The sequence below is a fragment of the Palaemon carinicauda genome, chromosome 28, assembly GCF_036898095.1.
Source record: "Palaemon carinicauda isolate YSFRI2023 chromosome 28, ASM3689809v2, whole genome shotgun sequence".
NCBI classification, from domain to species: Eukaryota; Metazoa; Arthropoda; class Malacostraca; order Decapoda; family Palaemonidae; genus Palaemon; species Palaemon carinicauda.
In genome coordinates, this window is record NC_090752.1 from 10,207,503 (window position 1) to 10,220,002 (window position 12,500).

A 12,500-nucleotide genomic window follows, 5' to 3' on the forward strand; every position below is an offset into this window, starting at 1 on the left:
GACCTTCTCTACTTCCTTTCCGCCCCTTTTTTTCCTCTTTCCTTTTCTCTTCCTCCGCATTCTATTTTTCTCTTACACCTTATTCTACCATTAAGATATTACATGACATATACTGGTATACTGTATAATTCTACGGTATAATACTGATGAATTCATAATCTTCATCTAAAAGACAATCTCTCTGTCTGCGTATGTATGAATGTATGTATTCATGTTCAGAATAAATATGAATACTCCAATCTAGTTAAGTATTATCAAATTAAATGTCCTATAAAAATCAAAATAAAAGAAAACTTATATTTCGGCTGACTCTCGGTCAGTTTTTATCTCTGTCACATGCACGTGTCACCCACTTTCCTATCTATATTTACCTCTTAAATATTTCACACATTCATAAACAGATTCGTTTACTTACACACACAAACATATATATACATACATGTATGTAAATATATATATATATATATATATATATATATATATATATATATATATATATATATATATATTATATATATATATATATATATCATATTTATATATATACATATATATATATTATATATATATTATATATATATATATATATATATATATATATATATATATATACAGTAATACCCCACTTTACGTTACTTCCGCATACATTAGTTCCAACTTTACGCCACTTATCGTTAAGAATTAAATTGAAAAAAAAATCCCCATTGCATCATTTTTCCTGACCTTGCAACGGTTTCAACATTGTAAAATAATAATTAAGTGCTGTACTGTACATTTCTTACTTCACATACAAATTCGTCTTACGTCGGGTCACTCGAAACCAATCAACGACGTAGGGCGGGGTATTACTGTATGCCTATATCAAAGCTAACTCACAGGCTTCAAAGCAACATTAAAAAAACGAAAATATATCCAAAAGAAGTAGAAGAAAGAAGAAAGGTCTCGAATCCACTATGCCTACCTGAGCGTATGCAGCTGCTTCTCAGTAAGCACCGTACGGACTCTCGTTGGTTTTCCTTCGCTTTTGTGTACTCGACCAGTCGTGTCCTTTCTGGCTAGACCTAGGCTGCCTCCGTTAGCGCCTCCTCCCCCAATATTTCCTCCACTACCAGGTATGGTACCTGTTACTACAACCCTAGAACTTCCTCTTCCTCCTCCTCCTCCTTCTCCACCACTGCTACCTCCGCCATCTCCTCCTCCCCCTTCCCCACCGCCTTCACCACCGCTGGCACCGCTGTCACTGCTGCCCTCCGTTTCGCCTTGGACTTCGACTTGTGGGGCGCCGGCCGTGCTGGGTCTGCTACCCCCGTCCTGGCTCGTCGCGAGTTCAGGTTCCTCTGCAGAGGGAAGAATTAAGGTGATTAAGTAATGTTGGTGAGGTTCTGCAATGGATAAAGACTAAAAATGGTGAGCAACAGAGTTTCATGTCATTTATTTTCAAAACTTAAGATTCCCTTGTATCTTCACTTCTTCTATTAGCGTGCTTTTATCCCATTCGTATGGGGAAACACGGTTGCCTTCTTTTTCCTAAACTTATATTCATAATTTCTATAATTTTTCAGACATTTTGAAAAACGGTGTATTTACCCCTTGATTTATTTCTAAGAAATTATTATAACAGTCACTATAGTCTTATTTTTTTAGCGGTGCATATTTGCACCGACTCACAGGGGTGCCCTTTTAGGTCGGAAAGGTTCCTGATACCTGATTGGTCGGAAGTATTTTTGTCCGAACACTTTCATTGTTCTCAAATAATTACCAAGTAATGTGAATCAAAACTTATTTACTAACCTATATTTCTCCATCAGATAAATGTTTTGTCAATAAACAATTTGAAAGAATAAATATATGATAAAGTATCGTATGGTAAGTTTAAATTTGATAACACAATCCGCCGAAGTCAACGACAGCAGCTTATTTTCGGATGCACGCTTTGTAATCTTGTAATTGTTCACATATTTTAACACAAATTAGGATAAATTACTCAGCATAAGTTAAAAATGTTATTATAAACTTTCTTCGAATACCAGAATTTACCAAAAACATGGAATTAATAAACCCTGATATTTGTGAAAACTTAAGGGGAGGTAAAAGAACAGCCTGCAGCGGCCTGGCGGGAAAACAATCCCTTCTGACTGTCATAGATGCAGTTTTTTTCGTAATATAGTTCAGCCTATTCCTTTCAGTTTAAATATTCTTGCATTGTCTCTCTTCGTAATATTTTGCTTAGTATTTTCCCACATTCCTGCGTCTCTGACCAGAAGGGATTGTTTTCCCGTCAGGCCGCTGCAGGCTGTTCTTTTACCTCCCCATAAGTTTTTACAAATATCGGGTTTTATTCATTCCATGTTTTTGGTAAATTCTGGTATTCAAAGAAAGTTTATAATAACATGTTTAATTAATGCTGAGGGTAATTTATCCCAATTTGTGTTAAAATATGTGAAAAATTACAAAGCGTGCATCCGAAAATAAGCTGCTGTCGTTGACTTCGGCGGATTGTGTTATTAAATTTAGACTTACCATGACGATACTTTATAATATAATTATTCTTTCACATTGTTTAATGACAAAACATATATCTGATGGAGGAATATAGGTTAGTAAATAAGTTTCCATTCACATTACTTGGTTATTATTTAAGAACAATGAAGGTGTTCGGACAAAAATACTTCCGACCAATCAGGTATCAGGAAATTTTCCGAGCTAAAAAGGCACCCTTGTGAGTCGGTGCAAATATGCACCGCTAAAAAAAATAGACTATAGTTTGTGAGTTCATTCGTAAATAAGAAATATAAACGTCTCATAACGTAGTTTCCAAAGGGATAGTACAATTAGGAGCGAATTGAAATGAAAAAGTATATTCCATATATCATAAACCGTATCATGAAGTCGTCAAATTAAGAAAATAACTAACAATACTTTTCAGCTTTCAAGTATTCAAGCAAATAACACCCCATAAAAATACTTAATGTTAAATGTTAATAAGAAAAAAAGCCTAACGAAAAATATTGAGAAATTATATATATATATATATATATATATATATATATATATATATATATATATATATAGTAACTTGATAACATCATCATTAGTAGTAACGATCGTAATAATATCAGTTCTTACTGATTACTTCTATTTAAAGACTTAGTCTTGTTATTGAGCTGTTTTTATAAAAAGAAAACAAAAATAATTCCAATAATTATCTGCATTATCGAACACAAGGCCAACATCTAATAGTCCCTGATTTTGTATCAAATTAAAGTAATAACACCGACAAGTGTGCTTTCAGCTGTAATTCCAAATTATATTATCTTTATTGCTTTCCAGACCCTTAATGACTTCGATCGTTTCGAAGATAATTAGCAATTGAAAATAAATAAGAATTTCGCTTACCATTTGTTTACAAATTATAATGAAAAGCATTGAGTAATTTCGAAAGAACTGAGGTTTAGGAAAAATTTTAGTTGAATTTGCCAAATCTCATTTATTGTAAATATTTTCAGTTCATACTCTGAATAATAATAATAATAATAATAATAATAATAATAATAATTATTATTATTATAAATTATCATTGTTGTTGTTGTTGTTGTTGTTGATTTTGTTGTGTAAAATGGGAGAACATTCAAATGAAATAACCAATAAAAGTCATTATATCGATGGGTTCATACACCATCTACAATGAAATACCAAAATAAGATCATCAGCAAACAGACAAGACAAGCACAGACAAACGGACACACAGACAGAAATACAGACATAAGAGTATCACGTGAATCGTCTGGTATCATATGAAAATCCACAAAGACAACACATGTACAAAAGAGACCTCCAAGACACGTCTGAATAATTTTCAGAAGCCGTTGCATGACCTTCCTAGGTCCTAGCTTGATGGGGAGGGGCCTTGGCTTTAAAGGTGTAGAGGCCGCTCATGAATGGCAGAGGCAAGGGACAGTGACAGTACCATATCAAGCAGGACAGTGCTCTAGAGACTGAACATATATACTTATGATCAGCGCCTAAGGCCCCTCTCCACACAAGCTATGACCAAGGAGGACCAGGCAATGGCTGCTGATGACTCAGCAGATAGCCCTAAAGGCTTCCCCAAGCACCCCATCCTTAGCTCACAAGGATGGTGAGGTTGCAGCGACCGAAGGAACAAACGAGTTTGAGCGGGACACGAACTCCAGTCTGGCGATCACCAGTCAGGTACGTTACCACATAGGCCACCACAATCCTTGGGGACTGGTCATATGTATATATGATCAATCTCTAAGGCATTGTTCTGACCCTTGCCGCTGCCATTCATGAACGACATTTAACCCAGAGTCTGATTTAACCCACTTCCAAAAACTGTTGCCGTAAATCTAGATAATCTGTTACATAGTTATCAGCTACTACGCCTCCAATGTAAAAGACCCAAGAGATGACAGTCCCAGCTGGATGAAAAGAGTTAGGCATAGATGTTATTGCAGATCCCTTGGCCTAAGTATAGGGAATATGTACAGTTGTGGAAATTTACTCTTGCACCTACTGTGATAAGCTTTCCCTCCAACTAGCACGTCGCAGTAGTACTACTCAAGTGTTGAGAATGACTATTATTCAGGAAAAATATGGGAGGTTTTCTTCATTATTAAGAGGGGAAAATAAATGCAGCATGTGTATGTAAAAAATCTTAAATAAAAAACAATACTAAAGAATAACACCAAATTCTGCCGGACTAGGGTTCCAGACCCAACTCAAGCTCGATAGTTTCTTGCGGTGTCTGTAACCTCACCATCCTTGTGAGATTAGGATGTGGGGTTTGGGGGAGCCTACAGGTCTACCTCCTGAGTTATCAGCAGTCATTGCCTGGTCATATCGGGTTCGAGCATGGGTGGAGATCATATATATATATATATAATATATATATATATATATATATATATATATAATACTATATATATATATATATATATATATATATATATATATAGTCCGTTTCTTGGGTATTGTCACTGTTCCTTGCTCAGCCCTCCACAAACAATCTAAGAGAGAGAGAGAGAGAGAGAGAGAGAGAGAGAGAGAGAGAGAGAGAGAGAGAGAGGAAACACATGTTCACAAGCTAATGATGATAGATGATCGTAACATCGAAGTTTCGACTCTAGGTAAGACGTCTCGTCTTTTCTCTGCTGTTATTATTTCGTAGTCTTATCTCGGTTTAACATATGCTACATACACATGCTACATCCATTTTCACATCTTACTTACGATAAAGCCTCCCATACACTTCCTGATTAGCAATGACCCACTCCGCCACTCACACCGTTCATTAGGGTTGTTGTGGCCTGATTAGTAACGTCTCTGCCTGGTGCTTGAGCGACGGGGGTTCGAGTCCCGCTCAGACTCGTTAGTACCTTTAGTGTCTGCAATCTTACCATCCTTGTGAGCTAAGGTTGGGGGAGGGGGGTTTGGGGGAGCCTATAGATATATCTGCTGAGTCATCAGCTGCCATTGCCTAGCCCTCACTGGTCCTAGCTTGGGTAGAGAGGTAGCATGGGCACTTATCATATAATATATATGGTCAGTCTGCAGGGCATTGCCCTGGTTGGTAGGGCAATGTCCCTGTCCCTTGCCTCTGCAATTCATGAGCGACCTTTAAACTTGAGTAGTACTTCTGGGGCGCTGCCTGTTGTAGGGAAGGCTCACAACATTGGGTACAGGAACTCGTTTCCGCAAATGTACCTGGTAGTTTGTTTAATGTAGTGGATCGCAACCAGGTTGAAAAGGGAACACAAAGCTAATAGCCCACCCCCATAAGGCCTGCTAATACATAGAAGGTAAACATGATCTTGAATCATCCCTTTAGAAGGTAAAATAAAAACAATACATATGCAGACGTATATATACAAATATATATATATATATATATATATATATATATATATATGTATACATATCTTTGTATGTATCGATATATAGCCTACATATAACATACATACTAGTGTACAAGACCCATAAAAAATGACGGCTAAATATTTAGATACATATGCCCACTAACCCACACGCTCACCCCTCTCAAATGTATGACTACTTTCTCTTATTCCTTACCCGAGGGACGGAGAGACCTCAGTGTGACCGGATATATATATATATATATATATATATATATATATATATATATATATATATATATAATCAGACACTTGCTCTTTAATATATAAGGGATGTATATATACACAGTATATATATATATATATATATATATATATATATATATATATCTATATATATAGATATATATATAATATACATACATATATATATATATATATATATATATATATACACATACATACATGTAATTACTCTTTGACTTAAAGTATTTGAAGTCAAAAGTGTGCCCAAATAAGTCAAACATGACTCATACAGAGCTGGTTTGTATAAATTCGGGAGATAAAAATTTATGCATCAAGTCTAATTCATTAAAAAAAAATTATATTAAACCTATGATAAACAGATTATTGAATTCTACCCATTAAACCTGTTTCTTAAAACGTAACAATAATCCGAATTCGATAAGATACAGATAACGTTACCTGATCAAAACATAAATAGCTATGTCTATTAAAACAGTACAATAAAAAATAGATATTTTGAATTATTAAAAGAGTGTCACAGTCACTGCACTTGGGAACTGTTTCATGAGCTGTACGCATTAAAAATCCAAGGGGTAAATTTTGTATGACCAATTCGCAAATTTGTTAGAATTATTTCTGCTCTTTTATCCTGTAGCTTCATGACTCCTATTTTTTTTTTTTTTATATATATTACGATTCATTATGACAAATATTTTGTCACTTTGTTATAATGTAATACTCAATTGTGGTTACATATTGAGGATATATGTTAATATGTGGTGAATATATGACTGATTTAGAAGCTGCATAATTTTTTTTTTTTCAACCAACAACTTCAACATAGGCCAAATTCCAGTATATTTCAATATTCCTTTATTTGTAATACTAGTTTGTTCTAATGTGTGTAACCTTTGAGGGCTTCAATGGTGCTCCTGGAATTGGAATAAAGAACAAACTAGATATTCTCCCAATTTTCAATAGTATTTACAATGTCTATTGCTAGTAAAATCGCAGATAGTTCTGATGTAAATATTAATGCTTCACTAGGTAAAGAGAGTTCACTTGGTTTGAATATAAATACACACACACACATATATATATATATATATATATATATATATATATATATATATATATATATATATATATATATATATATATGCAGTATATATATACGCTGGTGTGTGTATCTATGTGTGAATGCGTATTCCCAATCAGTAACGGTATTGATCTTTAGAACCAGGAAAATTCATTCAAGCCGCTTATAAACTCAACATTATCTAACTCAAGTTATTATATATAGCTAAATAATGTGCAGTTTTAGATAACAACGATGAAACATAAACCGATACAGATAAAGAACGAAATATTCTAGCAGATATTAAATAAAAATACATTAAATACTTGTAAGGATGTACACGTAAAATTCATATCTTATAATACGTAACGTCTTTTTCTTCTCCAGCTGGGGTACAAAAACGTTTCAAGGTAGATGACTGATCGTTCTTCAACTATGAAAATGTTTCCAGAAAGATGACTGTTCTTCCTCTACGAAAACGTGTCTACGCAGATGAATAAATGTTCTTCATCTACGAAAAAAACCTTTCCAGATAGATGACTGAAAGTTTTCCATCTACGAAAACGTTTCCAGATCGATGGCTGAATGTTCTCTATCTACGAAAAATTTTCCAACTAGATGACTGAATGCCTCCATCTACGAAAAAGTTTCCAGCTAGATGACTGAATGCTCTCCATCTACGAAAAAGTTCCCAGATAGATGACTGAATGTTCTCCATCTACGAAAAAGTTCCCAGCTAGATGGCTGAATGCTCTCCATCTACGAAAACGTTTCCAGCTAGATGACTGAATGCTCTCCATCTACGAAAACGTTTCCAGCTAGATGACTGAATGCTCTCCATCTACGAAAACGTTTCCAGCTAGATGACTGAATGCTCTCAATCTACGAAAACGTTTCCAGCTAGATGACTGAATGCTCTCCATCTACGAAAAAGTTCCCAGATAGATAACTGAAAGTTTTCCATCTACGAAAACATTTCCAGCTAGATGACTGAATGCTCTCCATCTACGAAAAAGTTCCCAGATAGATGACTGAAATTTTTCCATCTACGAAAACGTTTCCAGCTAGATGACGGAATGCTCTCCATCTACGAAAAAGTTCCCAGATAGATGACTGAAATTTTTCCATCTACGAAAACGTTTCCAGCTAGATGACGGAATGCTCTCCATCTACGAAAAAGTTCCGAGATAGATGGCTGAATGTTCTCCATCTACAAAAAAGGTTTCCAGATAGGTGACTGATTTCCTCCTCTACGAAAACGTTTCCAGATAGATGACAGTTTCCTCCTCTAAGAAAACGTTTCCAGATAGATGACTGAGTTACTCATCTAGGAAAACGTTACCAGATAAAGGACTGATTTTCTCCTCTACGAAAACGTTTTCAGATAGATGACTGATTTTCTCATCTACGAAAACGTTTCCAGATAGATGACTGAGTTTCTCATCTTTGAAAACGTTTCCAGATAAAGGATTGATTTTCTCCTCTACGAAAACGTTTCCAGATAGATGACTGAGTTTCTCATTTGCGAAAACGATTCCAGGTGGATGACTGATTTTCCTCATTTACGAAAATGTTTTGCAGGTAGAAGAATGATTTTCTCATCTAGGAAACGTTTCCAGATAGATGAATAATTTTCTTATCTACGAAAACATTTCCAGATAGATGACTGAATTTCTCATCTACGAAAACGTTTCCAGGTGGATGGCTGAATGTTCTTCATCTCACACTTATCAATATGATTTAGTTACTTGACAGAAATATGCATACAGTGACTCGTGCAATAACAAATATGTAAGCATATTATCGAAGTTACTTTAAAATAAAGGAAAATCGTGAGAATATCGACGTCTAAAATATATATATTGATAAGGGTTCAAGTCTTTCACACACACACACACACGCACGCACACAGACACACACACACACACATATATATATATAAATATATATATATATATATATATATATACGCACGAGAGAGAGAGAGAGAGAGAGAGAGAGAGAGAGAGAGACGACATATTTTGTATGTGGTTATACATATCTGGTTATACATGTACGTAGTGAAATCTATGCCCGTAAATTCTCATTGACATGGACAGGAAAATTTTTGGGTCATTTCTCTTCACAATATAAATAATGGAACCTCTAATGGATCATTTCCCCTTAATGGCTCTATACGTGCTGCAGAGTCCATAAAATGACCATAAAAGGCAATTTGCGAATGCAACATTTTAATCATGAAAGCGGTGGATATCATAATTAAGTAGAGATATGCACTTTTGCACTTAATGCTGAATGCAATGCAGGCTTTTAGAGGGACGTCACAAAGGGGAGAAAAAAAAGAATTCACTGACCATTTGCTTTGGAGAGAGAGAGAGAGAGAGAGAGAGAGAGAGAGAGAGAGAGAGGGGATATATATATATGTATATATATATATATATATAGAGAGAGAGAGAGAGAGAGAGAGAGAGAATAATAAGAAAGGATACTTATAATATAGACTCATACTTGAGAAGAGAAGAGGAAGCTATATGGTCAAGAAAATACAAGAGAAAGGTTATTACACTTATGCATATTTCTATTCCGTTCTTTATTTTCCTCTGGAGATTAGTCATAGACACATGTAGCCTACTGTATACTATAATTGCTGAAACATCAAAGTCACAAAATGGGTCTTAAATTTATCTTAAAGAGTATTTTGCGTATACTGAACAGTCTTTTAGCTCAATTGACATATAAATGTAAACACACACATATACATATATATATATATATATATATACATATATACATATATATATATACATATATACTGTATATATATATGTATGTATATATATATATGTATATATATATATATGTATGTATATATATATGTATATATATATATATATATATACAGTATATATATATATACAGACATGCATATATACAGTTTATGTATATATAGCATTTATATAATTATGCTAAAGCAATTATCTAAAACGACCAATGGTTACCTAACGTGTGAACAGTAACATTTCAAAATAATTAGGGTTCACTCCAGATTTCAACAGTCATCAAACTTCATTTGCTTAACACTCACATTATTTTTGAGCAACAGGATAACACGACTCCACCTACTAGAGAGAGAGAGAGAGAGAGAGAGAGAGAGAGAGAGAGAGAGAGAGAGTCTCATGAAACCTACATTCTCAATTATAATAATTACCCTTCAATATGCAAAGTGTTGCAATGAAAAAGATTACGTAATGTTGTTTCGTGACGTTAAATGACCGAAAAATGTGTGCCATATGATATTTCAACTTTTGCAATCACGTTCCTCTTTTCATGAGGGACTGAAAAACACTCATTAAAAATTCAATCTCCTGACTACTCTAATTAGTTAAAAAAAAAAAAAAAAAAAAAAAAAAAAAAACATGGATTAGAGTTCTGGTTTAAAATCATAATCAACCTTTCATTGGTCCAGATGTCACATCTTCAATAAATTCTAATATTAATAATCTAATACCTTTTCCTTGAAGGGCTATCTTACATTTCTTGGGGTGGTATATATTGGACACACATACGGGTGACTGCACAACCTTCGTCTACCTTTATATTATGAATAATCTTATTAGGCAAAACCATTGCAGCTGAAGACCAATACTTGGCTTGTTTTCAAACGCCGGATTAACTAGAGCAGCCTTTCAGGGAGGGGGTGGGGGTTCAGGTTTTCGGAATGGGGGAAAAAGGGGGGGGGGGGAGGTTGAGCCCACAGATTGGCAAACTCAATTATAGTCAATTCTATTTAGCGATGCAGATTTTCACCGACTCGCAGGGGTGCCCTTTTAGCTCAGAAAAGTTTCCTAATCGCTGATTGGTTGGACAAGATAATTCTAACCAATCAGATAGCAGGAAACTTTTTCCGGGCTAAAAGGGCACCGCGGCGAGTAGGTGCAAATACGCCTCATTAAAAAATGGAGTATAGTTAGAATGTTGATTTTTATTGCCTTTGAGCTGCCCAGGAAGCTTTATAATAATACAAGTATAATTTCAAGAGCATTCAGCCCACAGGTGAAAATGACAGAAACCTTTAGTTGCAATAGTTGAGAAAGTTGAAAGAGGTTGGGCACCGAGATGAATGCGAAAAAAGAGGCATAGAGGGCTAAACAGTGAGTGCAGATAGAAGCTGCAAAACTTAGTGCAGCTTAAAGTGCACTGACGCCACTACCCAATACGGAGTTATTCAGAACATCTCTGCCTAACAATCAGTTGGAAAGGAGTTCGAAAACCATTCAAGCTAATTAGTTTCTACTAGTGTCTGCAACCTTAACATTCTTGCGAGATAAGAATTGGGTATGGGTGGGTTGAGACTCGGGAAAGCCTATAAGTCTGCCTGCTGAGTCTTAAGCAGCCATTGGCTGGCCATCCCTGGTTCTAGCTTGATGGACAGAAGCTTGATCACTGATCACATGTAAATATGGTCAGTCTCTAGGCCTTTATTTTGTCCCTTGCTTCTGTCATTCACGTGTTACGATAGGTCACGAAGAGGCACGATAATTTGAACGAATAGGTATTGGCAACAGTAGTCGGAATTGAATATAATATGTAGTTTAAATGCTGTGATCGACTCTGCTAATTGGTTACAGTTTAAATAGTCTTAGCAAGTGTCATACTTCCCTTCACTCCTTGTCAAACTTACAGGTCATCTTAGGCCGTGTAGCCTGTTGGTGTTGAGGGTAAGGTTAATCAAAAACAGCGTAATAACACTTACAAAACCCGTCACAATTAAGAAAATACAAGTCGATCATCATACTAAATGCGTTGAAAGACAGAAAATCATATAAATCAATCAATACCATAAATGGACTTTTGGTGATGAATATCAACATAAATAATCAGCACACTGGCTTTGAAAGAGAGCTGGGTTTGATGACAATTTGTATAACAGTTACCATAACTCTATTTAAAACCATTTAATTAAGATAAGTCTTAACGCATTGTGATTCATAATGCGCATACATTCATACAGAACAAGCGAAAAAGTCCATTAACTTGTTGTGAAGGGGGATAAACTCAAAGGCCAGCAGTAGATATAATCTGATTTTGCAGTAAGAAGATGAACCGAGCGTTACAGCACAGTATATATTTTGGATGATTAGATCTAAATATAGCGCACCGAGTATACATACCTACACACACAAACGCGTACACACACACATTATACATATATACATATATATATATATATATATATATATATATATATATATATATATATATATATATATATACATATATACATACATATATACATATAT

At 34.9% G+C, this 12,500-nt stretch overlaps 1 protein-coding gene across 1 annotated transcript in view; it reads right to left on the minus strand.

Moving 5' to 3' along the window:
• LOC137621400 (insulin gene enhancer protein ISL-1-like) overlaps positions 1-12,500 on the minus strand; it is a 245,852-nt gene that overhangs the window by 1,169 nt on the left and 232,183 nt on the right. The window contains exon 6 of the mRNA XM_068351698.1: positions 962-1,337. Within this exon, the coding sequence (XP_068207799.1) occupies positions 962-1,337 (376 nt within the window). The remainder of the gene's footprint in view (positions 1-961; positions 1,338-12,500) is intronic.